This window comes from Heptranchias perlo, chromosome 12, assembly GCF_035084215.1.
Source record: "Heptranchias perlo isolate sHepPer1 chromosome 12, sHepPer1.hap1, whole genome shotgun sequence".
In the NCBI taxonomy this organism is placed as follows: domain Eukaryota; kingdom Metazoa; phylum Chordata; class Chondrichthyes; order Hexanchiformes; family Hexanchidae; genus Heptranchias; species Heptranchias perlo.
In genome coordinates, this window is record NC_090336.1 from 17,648,820 (window position 1) to 17,664,438 (window position 15,619).

The 15,619-nt window shown below is 41.6% G+C and overlaps 1 protein-coding gene across 1 annotated transcript in view; it reads right to left on the reverse strand.

Moving 5' to 3' along the window:
- Window positions 1-505: 505 nt before the first annotated feature.
- The window catches only part of cracr2b (calcium release activated channel regulator 2B), a 150,452-nt gene continuing 135,338 nt past the window's right edge, over window positions 506-15,619 (reverse strand). Inside the window, exons 17-20 of the mRNA XM_067993713.1 lie at window positions 12,318-12,432; window positions 8,903-9,010; window positions 7,365-7,441; window positions 506-4,950 (exon numbers count right to left, since the gene is read on the reverse strand). Of these exons, the coding sequence (XP_067849814.1) occupies window positions 4,863-4,950; window positions 7,365-7,441; window positions 8,903-9,010; window positions 12,318-12,432 (388 nt within the window). The 3' untranslated portion in view covers window positions 506-4,862. The remainder of the gene's footprint in view (window positions 4,951-7,364; window positions 7,442-8,902; window positions 9,011-12,317; window positions 12,433-15,619) is intronic.

Below are 15,619 nucleotides of genomic sequence, written 5' to 3' on the forward strand. Positions count from 1 at the left end.
GTTCCCAAGGATGGGTGAAACTAGAACTAGGGGGCATAATCTTAGAATAAGGGGCTGCTCTTTCAAAACTGAGATGAGGAGAAACTTCTTCACTCAGAGGGTAGTAGGTCTGTGGAATTTGCTGCCCCAGGAAGCTGTGGAAGCTGCATCATTAAATAAATTTAAAACAGAAATAGACAGTTTCCTAGAAGTAAAGGGAATTAGGGGTTACGGGGAGCCGGCAGGAAATTGGACATGAATTTAGATTTGAGGTTAGGATCAGATCAGCCATGATCTTATTGAATGGCGGAGCAGGCTCGAGGAGCCGATTGGCCTACTCCTGCTCCTATTTCTTATGTTCTTAATGGGGTAATGGAGGAGGGGGAGCTGGAAAGAGTGAGTCATTAACATACTGTGGGAAAAACAGAAAGGGCCAAATTCTAACAAACTGGATGAAGTGAGAGTCTTCGCCGGTGTGTTCGTCTCTGTTCAGTTAAGGTACAAGTTTCAAGGATCGAAAGACCAGTTTCAAGACAAAAAAAAAGTGTTTTAATTAATGCCCATTATTACTTTTCTACAGTTTTAAAATAAAACAATTTTTATGTGATCAACCCCCTAGACACGTTGAAGGAGAACAAACAAGAATCAATAGAAGACAGGGTTAATACTTCCAAATCTAGCAAATTATGTTACAAATAAAAGAACTTGCATTTATTTGGGCCTTGTCACATCAGGATGCAGATTTCAAGATCCAAACAGCGAATGAGATGAATGACCAGTCACATCTACTAACTCCATTAATATGAACCAGTTAATCTATTTCTGGCGATGTTGATGAAGGAAGGAATGCTAGCCAGGCCACCAAGAGAGCTCCCTGCTCTTCTTTGAATAGTGCCATGGGATCTTTTAGATCCTTTAGAACAGACCAGCAGTGCTTCAGTTTAATCCAAAATTACAATATAACAACCCCTCTTTCCTGCCCTGAAATGCCAGCCTAAATTAGGTGCTCCAGTACTGGAGTGCAGATAGTTATGACCTACAGTCCCAAACAAACGGGAATAGGGTTCCTTCAGTTGTATCACAGCAACTAGTTGCCAAGGCACAAATATCACATTGTGCAGTGGATTCAGTTTACAAAATAATCTGGAAGTAAAAAAACTTGTATCAGTAAAAGTGACCATGAAGCTGTCAGATTGTCGTAAAAACCTAACAGGGTCTTTAGGGACCCTGATGTCCTTTAGGGAAGGAAACCTGCTGTCTTTACCTAGTCTGGCCTATATGTGACTCCAGTCCCATACCAGAGTGGGAGTCTTAACTGTCCTTTGAAGTGCTTAGCAAGCCACTCAGTTATATCATGAGAATATAAGAAATAGGAGCAGGAGTAGGCCATCCGGCCCCTCGAGCCTGCTCCGCCATTCAACAAGATCATGGCTGATCTTCTACCTCAACGCCATTTTCCTGCACTATCCCCATATCCCTTGATGCCTTTAATATCTAGAAATCTATTGAAATCTGTTTTGAATGTACTCAATGACTGAGCCTCCATAGCCCTCTGGGGTAGAGAACTCCAAAGATTCACCACCCTCTGAGTGAAGAAATTTCTCCTCATCTCAATCCTAAATGGCCTACCCCTTAGTCTGAGACTGTGGCCTCTGGTTCTAGACTCCCCAGCCAGGGGAAACATCCTCCCTGCATCTACCCTGTCGAACCCTGTAAGAATTTTTTGTGTTTCAATGAGATCACCTCTCATTCTTCTAAACTCTAGAAAATACAGGCCCAGTCTACTCAATCTCTCCTCATATGACAATCCTGCCATTCCAGGAATCAGTCTGGTGAACCTTTGTTGCACTCCCTCTATAGCAAGCATATCCTTTCTTAGGTAAGGAGACCAAAATTGTACACAATACTCCAGGTGCGGTCTCACTAAGGCCCTATCTATCTGCGGTAAAACATCTTTACTCCTGTACTCAAATCCTCTTGAAATAAAGGCCAACATACCATTTGCCTTCCTAATTGCTTGCTGCACTTTCACTGAAAGCTAACATGCCTCATGTACAAGGACACCCAGGTTCTTCGAACATCAACATTTCCCAATGTCTTACCATTTACAAAATACTCTGCATTTCTGTTTTTCCTACCAAAGTGGATAACTTTACATTTTTCCACATTATATTCCATCTGCCATGTTCTTGCCCACTCACTTAGCCTATCTATATCCCCTTGAAGCCTCTTTGCATCCTCCTCACAACTCACGTTCCCACCTAGTTTTGTGTCATCAGCAAACCTGGAAATATTATATTTGGTCCCCTCATCCAAATCATTGATATAGATTGTGAATAGCTGGGGCCCAAGCACCGATCCCTGCGGTACCCCACTAGTCACATTGAATAAAAGCAAGCAACATTGTGGGAGCACCTTCACCACATGGACTGCAGTGGTTCAAGAAGGCAGCCCACCACCAACTTCTCAGGGCAACTAGAGGTGGTCAATAATTGCCAGACTTGCATGCCGAGAATTAATTTTTAAAAAACCATGGAGCCATACCCCAGCAAGAGTTAATGCCTTTAGGACAGGAGGGGAGGAAACTGGAAGAAAATACTTAACACTACACCACCAAATCTGTTAATACTACGATAAAGGTTTTTCAGTCAGCAAAATAGATCACTGGGGTTGAATAGAGTGCATTATTTATGGTGCAATTTCAATAGTACCAGGAAAGAATGCAAATAGGCATTCAAACTATTAAAAATTGAAAACATTTCCTGAAGCTCCTGCCACATGATGGTTCTAACACAATGAGAATGTGTTAATATCGACACAGTACAATCCATATGCAAATATTCACACAATCTGTATTAAAGGAGAAGTAAAAAAAAAGCTTCCCAATAATAAAAATCAAAATGTTCTTCCACATTAGATACTTTTGCCTGCAAAAAATAAAACAAGTCACTGCACTTCAAAAATAATCCACTGGCTGTAAAGTGCTTTGGGAGGTCCGCAGGATGTGATACGGTGTTATATATAAATGCAAGTTCTTTCTTTAGGGAGTGACAAAGATCACTGGCAGCTCTACTACAACCGAAGCATCTGAAATTGTACAAGATGAATCTTTGTCAACGTGTTAGCATAAATTGATACTTTAACCAACACAAGATGACAGTTTATTCTTATTAAAACACAAAGACACATTACAGTCTAAGGGACAAACGTATTTTACACATCACTTTCTGACAACTACCAGACAACACATGTAAAGCATTAAAAATAAGAGAAAACGCTGGAAACACTCAGCAGGTCAGGCAGTATCTGTGGAGAGAGAAAGTTAATGTTTCAGAGTTAACTTCCGATGAAAGGTCATTGGACCTGAAATGTTAACTCTGTTTCTCTCCACAGATGGTGCCTGACCTGTGTGTTTTCAGCGTTTTCTGTTTTTATTTCAGATTTCCAGCATCTGCAGTATTTTGCTCTTGTTTTACATGTAAAAGCACTGTTTTCTGTAGAGTTGCTGAGTCAACACCTGCTGATTGTTTGTTTTACCTCAGGAAGGGAGAGCACATTAAATGATCCTATCGGGTTTGCATGATGGTAAAATATATGGGTTTTTGTGTGCAGATTCCTAGCAAATGGAAAACAATGCAAGACTAGCAGACATCGATAGGTAGCCCAGAAACAATAATGCACAATCATTTATAAAAATAATATTCAGTCTGTATGTAATAAAATATTTTAAAAATGGGGCCAATATTTAAAATTTGGTTGCTTTTTCTCTCGAATGCCATTTGTTCAAAAATTTAATTAGACTACTACATTCTGTCGTGCTATTGAGGAAAATTTAAGGCGTTTCTTAAAAATTAGGCAGATATTAAACTGTTTCTTAAACTTTTTTTTTTACCCCTATTTTATTCACTCTTTGGCACGGTGTATTTAAATAATAAATAGGTTTATTTGAGGTACATATGATGAAGTACAATCTATAAATTCAATTTTTTATAAACCAATGTAGAAACTGCACCCCCTTTACATAGGTAAGATATTGACAAGTAAAGTTGGAGAGGGGCACATATGGCAGAATTTGCTGTAAACCTACATTTTGTGCAGTTTGCTGGAGTCTCTAAAAGCTTTGACAGGGCTCAATATATACAGGCCTTTTAATACAATTCATTTCACATTTTGTTTACATTCAGTCACTAGAAAATGTTCTTAAAAGATATATTCTACTTGGCTGCACACTGGACTTTATTAACATATAAAGGAACTCATTAAGGGATGCTGCCACTACATTACTGTAATGTGAAATGGTGGTGGATGCCATATACAAGTCAAGTCCATCTTGAAATATTAATGGAGTCATAGGGTGTATTTGTGGAGCAGGTTAATGTTTCAGCAAACCCATCCCTTGCCACAGGATTGCTTAGCATCATCAAATAGTCTGTACTTCGAAAATGCATCCGCCCTATGCAACAGAAAATGGCTCATTAATGGACGAATGCTACATCAAACATCAACTGCAGGAATAGGCAATGCACTTTGTTACAGTTTGTCAATTCTGCCGATGCTTAGCAATCTGCGGCCGTGTCTCTCCTAAAATTATACTGCGTACTTCTGACAACTTAAAACTGCAGGAATCTATCTGCTATGAGGGTCTTCACCACAGTGTGTTGCACAAAGTAGAAATTGGCACTAAAGACAAGGCCCACATCACCACAATACATACCAAAAACACAAGTATCCCTTCAGGTTCAAAGGCAAAAGTGGTTCTAAAGGCAAACATGGTAAAACACTTAGGGCAAGTTCCTATAGCTCAGTCTTTAGCCTAGTGAGGCCACCAATTTATTCAAGCACCTCTTTCCTCTGGTGGCTGTGGTGCATGGTCCAATGGTCACTTAGTTGCAGCAGCCTTTTTTCTTGTTACAGTCATCATCTAAATGCAAAGCGTCTGCTCTCTGTTTGTCTTCCTGCTCGCTCAGCAATCTGAAAATATATTTTTTATATTAAAACAAAAACTAACAATCGCCATTCCTTTGCATTTTTTTGCTGTTTAATCAAAATAGTGCTACTTTTTAAACACCCTTAGAATTACTATGCACCTCAGCATCGCGTTTTACTATAATACATTTTCACATGACATGCCAACTGGTTGGTTGGGATTTAGAAAACGATCCTTAAGCAATTGTCATACAAGCCCTATTATTTCATGCACTATTTAAATGACAGTTCACTTCACTGCAATTTGAATCACATAATACAATATCACTGCAGTTTAGATCACACGGTCCAATATCACTGCAGTTTAGATCACACGGTCCAATATCACTGCAGTTTAGATCACACGGTCCAATATCACTACAGTTTAGATCACACGGTCCAATATCATTGCAGTTTAGATCACACGGTCCAATATCACTGCAGTTTAGATCACACGGTCCAATATCACTGCAGTTTAGATCACACGGTCCAATATCACTGCAGTTTAGATCACACGGTCCAATATCACTGTAGTTTGAATCACATGGTCCAATATCACTGCAGTTTAGATCACACGGTCCAATATCACTGCAGTTTGAATCACATGGTCCAATATCACTGTAGTTTGAATCACATGGTCTAATATCACTGTAGTTTAGATCACACGGTCCAATATCACTGTAGTTTGAATCACACGGTCCAATATCACTGCAGTTTAGATCACACGGTCCAATATCACTGTAGTTTAGATCACATGGTCCAATATCACTGCAGTTTAGATCACACGGTCCAATATCACTGTAGTTTGAATCACATGGTCTAATATCACTGTAGTTTAGATCACATGGTCCAATATCACTGCAGTTTAGATCACACGGTCCAATATCACTGCAGTTTAGATCACATGGTCCAATATCACTGCAGTTTAGATCACACGGTCCAATATCACTGTAGTTTGAATCACATGGTCCAATATCACTGCAGTTTAGATCACACGGTCCAATATCACTGCAGTTTGAATCACATGGTCCAATATCACTGTAGTTTGAATCACATGGTCTAATATCACTGTAGTTTAGATCACCCGGTCCAATATCACTGTAGTTTGAATCACATGGTCCAATATCACTGCAGTTTAGATCACATGGTCCAATATCACTGTAGTTTAGATCACATGGTCCAATATCACTGCAGTTTAGATCACCCGGTCCAATATCACTGCAGTTTAGATCACATGGTCCAATATCACTGCAGTTTAGATCACATGGTCCAATATCACTGCAGTTTAGATCATATGCAAGAGCATTTTTGTCTGTCTGCCTTTTCATATCCAGTAATTCATTGGTCAATCCAAATTTTCTGAAATGAGTCATCAACTTCATTAAATCAAATGTTCAGCCTCTGCATGGTACTGGAGATATGCCAAGTAGTCTGGGCCTATTCCTGAAGACTTACTCAGCGCAAACTGCTGCTGTCTTCCCCCCCACCCATGTCAGCACAGCAACCTATCCACTGACTGAAAGCCAACGTGCCCAGCCCGCACAAACACTTGTGTGCAGGGCCTTCTTCCCTATTCCTGATCCCCAGGCTATGTAATGCCCCAGAAACCAAAGACAAGCAGGTTGTCTCAACACCTTGACCTGCATTCTCAATCTCTTACACTGCATTGCTCCCAGCACTAGCACAGTTATACTGAGAAACCTGGATAGACCAATGCATTCCTCTCAGTCACTGTGCAATCAAAATGTACAACGGCTTCATAAAACATATGTAAATGTATACTTCTGAAAATTCAATGAAATAACACAAGAATTTTACATGAGCCTATTCATCATTAAAACAGCACTCAAGTTTAATCTTGCTCCCAAGTGTTATATACACACATATAAAACATTAAGATGCTTAATTTGTTTAGATGATATAGGTGCAAGAGCTTCACTTTCATGGATTACATCAATCTGAACCCTCAGTCCCTCAATGCATTACCACCTTGTAATGTCCTCCTAGATATTGGTTATCTTAAAGTTAAACACTTTTCAAGTGTCAGCCTTGGCTCAGTGGTAGCACTTTCACCTCTGAGTCAGAAGGTCATGGATTCATGCTCCACTCCAGAGACCTGAGCACATAATCAGTGCAGTAGAGGGAGTGCTGCACTGTTGCAGGTGCTGTGTTTTGGATGAGATGTTAAACCAAGGCCAGGTGGATGTAAAATATCCCACGGCAGAGTTAATGTTTGAAATGTTGCCCTAACATCTAGAGACTATGAAATGCAGTATAATCTTTATTCTTCCTTTCATCTCTTTACCAATGTCAAAGCTGATGGACACGGTGGAAGAACAGACCGATTTTAGACAGTTTTATTGTTTCAAGCAAATGTTTTAAATGCACAAATAAAGCCAAGGAAATAAATGAAAAATTACCTTGCCACATGCATCAGTGGTTCCATTATGTTGTATCCTGATCTGGCACTGCATTCATAAAATACTGCATTGTACTCCTAATTTTAAAAGAATAGTTTTATTAATCAATGTTTAATAGGTGCTATATGTTTAACAGACTGAATTCTGATCTCAGCTTACAAGAAGGGACAGAAATAGCTGCCTCACAAACACTTTAATATTCCTTAGAGGACATTCATGCAAAATATTGGATATGTCAGAATACGATTGCTTCCAATAGACTACTAAACTGTTTATATTTCCAAGTGGCCTAAGGATATATTTCTTTTCCACTAATTTTCATGATGGTGCCAATTTATACCGTAGTTTCACCAAGTCAAGTGGCATCACATTAAAAACACTATTGTAGGAGCACCATCACTACAAGGACTGCAGCAGTTCAAGGACAAAGGCCACAATCGCCTTCTCAGGGCAACGAGGGATGGACAATAAATGCAGCCTTGCCAGCATCGCCCACATCTGAGAACAAATAAAAAAACACTAGGTGACAGGATTAGTCACAACAAAATAGGCAAATATAGTTCAAATATAAGTTCCTACCAAAAGAAAGTAAATGTCCCTCTCTGCTATCTCTATCTGGAATCACCTGATAGTTCTGGAACGCAGCCAGATGGATTACTGCAATTCCTAGTCATCTATTTGACTCAACGTGATGTGATGAGAATGTGAAAGGGACTCTGTAGCTCTCATCACTATGTAAGCACCTTTGTCACGGATACTACACAGAACTTACAGCACAGAAACAGCCCATTCGGCCCAACTGGTCTATGCCGGTGTACATGCCCCTCACAAACCTCCTTCCACTCTATTTACTTCATTTCACCCTAGCGACATATCCTTCGATTCTTTTCTCCCTCGTGCTTATTTAGCTTCCCCTTAAATGCATCTACGCTATTCGCCTCAACCGCTCCTTGTGGTAGCAAGTTCCACATTCTAACCACTCTCTGGGTAAAGATGTTTCTCCTGCATTCCTGATTGGATTTATTAATGACGTATTAGATACTGATTTTGTTCTTTTTAATATTAAAAAAAAGTCATGAAAGTAGCTGAAACAGTGGTTCCTCTGATTGATTGAGATATGGCAATCACACCAAACTCTTCACCTCAGCAGAACCATCCACACAAACATATCTCATTTCCTCCAGGGGTATTTTTTTTAAAATTGTGTAAACAACACCATAAAAGATTGTTCCACGCTCATTATGTTTGTGGCCTCAAAGATTGATTACAGTGGGGACAATGACAATCCCAGAGCAGGCTGCGAAATTCTACGGCTAGTTGTCATCTTACAACCCTAAAATAGTCAAACTAAGCCACCACACGTACAAAATGTTTAATGTGAATGATTCACCAGTCAACCAGAGCCAATCCAGTCAATTATATTATTCTTCACACAGGTCTAAATGACAGTCCTGCAGTTTTTTTAGTGCTCAGTACAATGGATACAGAATATATAGTCTAAAATATAGTCGCAGACTTGAAATCAAAGCTCTGCTTACCTCTGCTAACCTTTCACCTTCTGCTTTTGACACCTGCCGTGTTTCACAGTCTAGAACATCTACCTTGTTGCCAAGTAGACAAATAACTGCCCTTTCGTCCATTCCTTCCTGTTTAATCAGAATGGTAAGAAAATATGTTCATTTTAATTTCTGCTCCTGAAACCTAGGTTTAAAATCTAGTCCAAAAACAAAAAAGAGATGAGAGAGACAGACGAATATGAATCAAATCACGATAATTGTGTGAAGTCTCGTAGCACCATAATATAGTGTTTATTTCTCAGCCAGTAGGACACAACTTGCAGTTTCAAGGTTTCCCATCACTCAAATCCATCTCCATAGGATCTCTGTCTCGGGGGGGGCAGGGGAGGGGGGCAAGAAAAATTATATAAATTGGTATTGTTTGACATTCTATTCCAAGTCATTTCCTCCTGCCCACCAATCATCAAAGGGCTGGGTGGCTTGTTGCATAAGCACCCTTTCCATTTTAACTTTTGAGGCCAAGTTTTGAATCTGGTACAACCTAAGTAAGTTTGGACAGTATCCACCCAATTCTTTTTGTATGTAGATCCACAACAGAAATCTGCAACAAATCAACACAGGTTGGAAATCTCATTCAGAACGGTTGTAAGGATGGCTAGTTTACATAATGGAACTGTCACATTTGCATTGTTCTTCTGAGTTTGGGGCACATTATTGGGGAAGCGTAGGGAAGTTTTGCATTGCAGCTAAACCATGCTGTGCTTGATACGGACGTGCCTGATGTGAATAATGAGTGCCAAAAGTGGAAAGAAAAAGTGTTTCACTTTGACAAACATTTCCAATCTGAAAATGATCTCAAGAAGTGCGAGGAGCTCATAGGTTTCTTTGTTGCCAACTTAGACACATCTGTTCAGCTGCCTCTTGCCCACCAAGCCAGTCTCTTCCCCCGCCCCCCCCCCCCCAACTCTAGCCTTGAATCCCAATCTCACTCTAATTTCTCTCCTATCTCTCTTCATAACCTCTCCAAGCTCATCTTCATAATGAGACCCACCACCTGCTCCCTTGAACCCATTCCCACTAAACTGCTGACCACCCAACTTCCCTTCCCAGCCCTCATACTAGCTGATATTGTAAATGGTTTCCTCTCCTCAGGCACTGCTGTCATCACCCACTTCCTTAAAAAAATCCACCCTCGGCCACCCTGTCCTCATTAACTTGCACCCCATCTCCAACCTCCCTTTTTTCTCCAAAGTTATTGAACATTTTGTCGCCAGATCCCTGCCAACCCCATCCCGCAATTTCTTGTTTCAATCCCTCCAATTAGGCTTCTGCCTTACCCACAGCACCAAAAAGGCCTTAACCAAAGTCACGAACAACATTCTGTGTGATTGCAATTGTGGTGCACTATCTCTCCTCATCCTCTTTGTAGTCTTTGACCTTGTCGACCACGTCATCCTCCTCCAATGCCTCTCCTCTATTGTCTGGCCCTGTGGGACTGCCCTCGCCCGGTTACACTCTTACCTATCTGACTGTAGCCATAATATCTCTACCAATGGCTTCTTTTCCCACCTCTGCACCAATTACCTCAGGGGTCCCCAGGATCCATACGAACATATGAATTAAGAGCAGGATAGGCCATTCGGCCCCTCGAACCTGCTCTGCCATTCGATAAGATCATGGCTGATCTGATTGTGACCTCAACCCTACATTCCCGTCTACCTACTATAACCTTTGACTCCCTTGTTAATCAGGAATCTATCTAACTCAGCCTTAAAAATATTCAATGACCCACCGCTCTCTGGGGAAGGGAGTTCCACAGATTCACGACCCTCACAGAAAAGATTTCTCCTCATTTCCGTCTTAAATGGGAGACCCCTTATTTTTAAACTGTGGCCCCTAGTTCTAATCTCACCCACAAGGGGAAACATCCTCTCAGCATCTACCCCTTCAAGTCCCCTCATGATCTTATATGTTTCAATAAGACCACCTCTCATTCTTCTAAAATCCAATGTATACAGGCCCAACTTGTCCATCCATCCTTGACCTTCCTCTTTCTCATCTAAATGCTGCCCTTTGGAGACATTATCTACAGACACATGGTCAGCTTCCACATATATGTTGACAACAATCAGCTCTATCTCTCCACCACCTCTCTTGACCAATCCACTGCCCCTGTACTGTCAGATTGCTCGTCTGACATGCAGTCTTGGATGAGTCACAATTTCCTACAGTTAAAATCCGGGAAGACCAAAGCCATCATCTTCAGTCCCCACCACAAACTCCATACCCTTGGGACTGATTCGATCGGCCACCGTGACCACTGTCTCAGGCTGAACCAGACTGTTCACAACCTCGGTGTACTATTCGACTGCGAGCTGAGTTTCTGAAACCATATCCTCTCCATCACAAAGACCACTTCCAACTCCATAATATCACCCACTTCTGCTCCTACCTCAGCCCATCTGCCATTGAAACCCTCATCCATGCCATTGGCACCTCCAGATTTTACTATTCCAAAGCTCTCCTGGCCAGCCTCCCATTCTGTACCCTCTATAAACATCAACTCATCTAAAACTCTGCTCACCCATATCCTATTTCACACCAAGTTCCGCTCACCCATCATGTCTTCTGTTCGCGGACCTACAATGGCTTCTGGTTCCCCAACACCTCAAATTTAAAATTCTAATTCTCATGTTTAAATCCCTTCGTGGCCTCGCCCCTCCCTCTCTCTGGAGCCTCCTCCAGTTCTAAAACATTCCACTAAAATGTCCATTCCTCTGGCTTCAGTCTTGTGCATTCCTCCCTCCCTTCGCCTCACTGTGCCTTCTGCCAGTAAGCCCCACGTTCAGGAATTCCATCCCTAAACCCTTCTGCCTCTTCTTTAAGACTCTCCTTAAAACCCACCTCTTTGACCAAGCATTGGTGGCCCTCCAAATATTTCCATCTTTGGCTTGGCATCCTTTTTTTTGACCACACCTCCGTGAAGCATCTTGAGACATTTTTCTATGCTAAAAGCATATATAAGGTGGTGGGTGGGAGTGGTGGCGGTGATGGTAGTAGTGGTTCAAGGCGTCTGCCTTTGGTATTCCAAAGCTTGCCACCACGTTACAAATCAGAATGGTTGAGGATGCTCAGCTTCTGATTTTTGCTTCCCTCTCAAGAAACCTCTATTCAGAACCACCTTTTTATTGGGGTGATCTCTACCACAGTGTCAAAGAATGCATTGCCACACCCAATATTCCGCACCACAGTCCACCCTCAAATATAGAGGTTCTACCAAGAGAAGGTAAACACCCCTATTCTTCCTGTACAAAAAAAAAGACCTTAAAATTTAATCAATCTTCAGAATGGGCTTCTCAGTGATAGAAGAGCAATAACTGCACTTTTTCAGTTTGTAAAGGGAACGATATGCACAACAAGCTCTTTGCTCCCCTACCTGGACGCTGGTCATCCAGTTCCTGACAGCAGTGAACGAGGCCTCTGACGTGATATCGTACACCACCAGCACACCATCCGCTTTGCGGAAATACTGCTTGGTTATGCTGCGAAACCTTTAAAGGAAACACCACAATGTGACAAATGAAGCAACTACAAAGTCCAAGCTGTCGGCCAGAATCTGCCTCATAGTTCCTTAAAAAATACAGTCAGGAGGCTGCCTGCCTTGTCGTCCAGATGAATTTAATCGTTTTATAAGATGGGCACAGAATTTCTTGCTAAATAACTGTAGATACTTTCTCTGATATTACCACCATTGTCTTCCCTTGTGTGAGCTACAGCACAGATCAAAGACATAAAAAAAGCTAAAAAAAAAACTCAGCACATAAAACATTGGGCTGGATTTTCCTGCGAAAATAACGGCGAGGCTAACAGGGCTCACCGTTATTTCTGTGCAAATAGTACAGTAACTTCCGGCAAGCACACATGCGCAGTCAAACGCAGAAATCCGGAAGTTGCTGTACCAGACGTGACCTTCCTCCGTAAACGCCGCAAAAATGACATCTCGCCGGCTGGCTCTCCATTCACTCAGCAGCTGGGCAGCCGATCAAGGGTTATGGGGAAAAAGCGGCAACAGGGTCCTGAGTTAGATGATCAGCCATGATCATTTTGAATGGTGGAGCAGGCCCGAAGGGCCGAATGGCCTACTCTTGCTCCTATTTTCTATGATTCTATGAATCTCGTCAAAAAAAGGTACGCGAGCCATTTCCAGTCTAACCCTTTTAACGGCGTGATAACTCTTAATGACTGCCCATCAACCTCTCTGGCACTGAAAATTAATCTTTACAAGTGTGGAGTCTCATTACTTCAGATTGTAATTGTCGTTGGACATTTAACAAATATATATTTTATTATTTTTTTACTTTTTCTTTCTGTCTCTTTTATCTCTCTTAATTCAATATTTCTTACCCTCTCTTTATCTGTACCTGATTTGATATCGAATTCATTATTCCAGCTTACAATTCCTAGTTCTGACTCTGCTCTGCTCATTAACGATGTTTCAATCTGATTAGTTAAGGGGATACACAGTTGCTTGGCCCATTCACACAGGTCCCAGATGCCTGGGAGAGGGCGCCGTGCTGAATTGAGGGCCCGATGAGAGGAACTTGCCGTGAAAAAGGCCCATGAAAAGTCTATGGACAAGTCCAAGTCTAATGAACAGCAGGTGACATTCGTTCGCCATCCAGAGCAAAATCTGCCCATTATGTATAAAAAATTACTGATACCAAGCAGTAATTTCAAGTTCATAGACTAGCCTTGAAATTTTCTGTCAGCCAAATTCCTTGATGAGATTACTGCCTTACCTCACAACCATTGTTCTATATTTATATCAGGAGGTGGGTGTGGAAGGATGGGATAAACTAACACTTGTGCTTGTAACATACAAAATATCTTTTTCAGCCAAACATTTCAACACATCAGCTACCATTTTAAGATGTGTTTTAGAAAAGCCCAAGAGACATTGTATTTAGTTATATACTCTGCAATAAAGTTTTAATCGTACGCATTGTTCATTTGCATCATACGGTACGTGAGGCTGGTCTTGAGGACCAGATATAGAGATATATCTATATCTCTGTAGAGATAATGTGAGTTACATTTAAGTTTTTTTTTCTCCTATGGCACAACTTCCTCATGTGCAGCTAACATTATCTCCATTTCTTCTCCTACTCACATTGCCCATTTTTAATTCTATGCACCCAAATATTTTTAAACTGCGTTCTGTATATTCAGTATAGATTGATCTAGCCCTTCATCATCGCTGGGTCAAAATCCTGGAACTCCCTTCCTAACAGCACTGTGGGAGAACCTTCACCACACGGACTGCAGCGGTTCAAGAAGGCGGCTCACCACCACCTTCTCAAGGGCAATTAGGGATGGGCAATAAATGCCGGCCTTGCCAGCGTTGTCCATATCCCGACAATTAATTTTTTTTTAAAATCCCAGTCTGTATACAATTGATGGGGAACTTTTTTTTAAAATCTAGTATATAAGTACCTGTTTATTTGGATGGGAGTACAGCCACCAATCCAAATTAAGAACAATGAAAATAGTTTCCAAATTTTTTTTAAAAAAGAAAATCACACACAGACACAGACACATAACCCGGAATTTAACCCGGAAAAGTGCGAGGTGATGCACTTTGGAGGGACTAACAAGGCAAGGGAATACACAATGAATGGGAGGACCCTAGGCAAGACAGAGGGTCAGAGGGATCTTGGTGTGCAAGTTCACAGATCCCTGAAGGCGGCGGAACAGGTAGATAAGGTGGTAAAGAAGGCATATGGGATACTTGCCTTTATTAGCCGAGGCATAGAATATAAGAGCAAGGAGGTTATGATGGAGCTGTATAAAACACTGGTTAGGCCACAGCTGGAGTACTGTGTGCAGTTCTGGTCGCCACACTACAGGAAGGATGTGATCGCTTTGGAGAGGGTGCAGAGGAGATTCACCAGGATGTTACCAGGGCTGGAGCGCTTCAGCTATGAAGAGAGACTGGGAAGATTGGGTTTGTTTTCCTTGGAGCAGAGGAGGCTGAGGGGGGACATGAATGAGGTGTACAAAATTATGAGGGGCACAGATAGGATGGATACTAAGGAGCTTTTTCCCTTCGTTGAGGGTACTATAACAAGGGGACATAGATTCAAGGTAAAAGGCGGGAGGTTTAGAGGGGATTTGAGAAAGAACTTTTTCACCCAGAGGGTGGTTGGAGTCTGGAACTCACTGCCTGAAAGGGTTGTGGAGGCAGGAACCCTCACAACATTCAAGAAGCATTTGGATGAGCACTTGAAATGCCATAGCATACAAGGCTACGGACCAAATGCTGGAATATGGGATTAGAGTAGACAGGGCTTGATGGCCGGCGCGGACACGATGGGCCGAAGGGCCTCTATCCGTGCTGTATAACTCTATGACTCTATGACTCTATGACATAACTGGAGGCAAGTGGCAGGAATTCCCTCGGGCCTTCTCCCGCTCTGCCACGGTAACTTTATTAACCTATATTCAAGGGGTCTCATTCATAGTGCATACGATTTGAAGGAATAACTTTTTGCACACTGATGTCCATTGGGGGCCAACATGTATACTTATTCCTCACAACATACGTTTGCAATTACCGAGGGAAATCTTTGACCTGCCCCCTCCCCCTTTTCCCACAACTCCCAAAAATATAGTAAGGTGGTCCTCTGACATGGGTTTAAATCGGCTTTAAAAAAAAATCAGCCAAGTTCAATCCTAAAG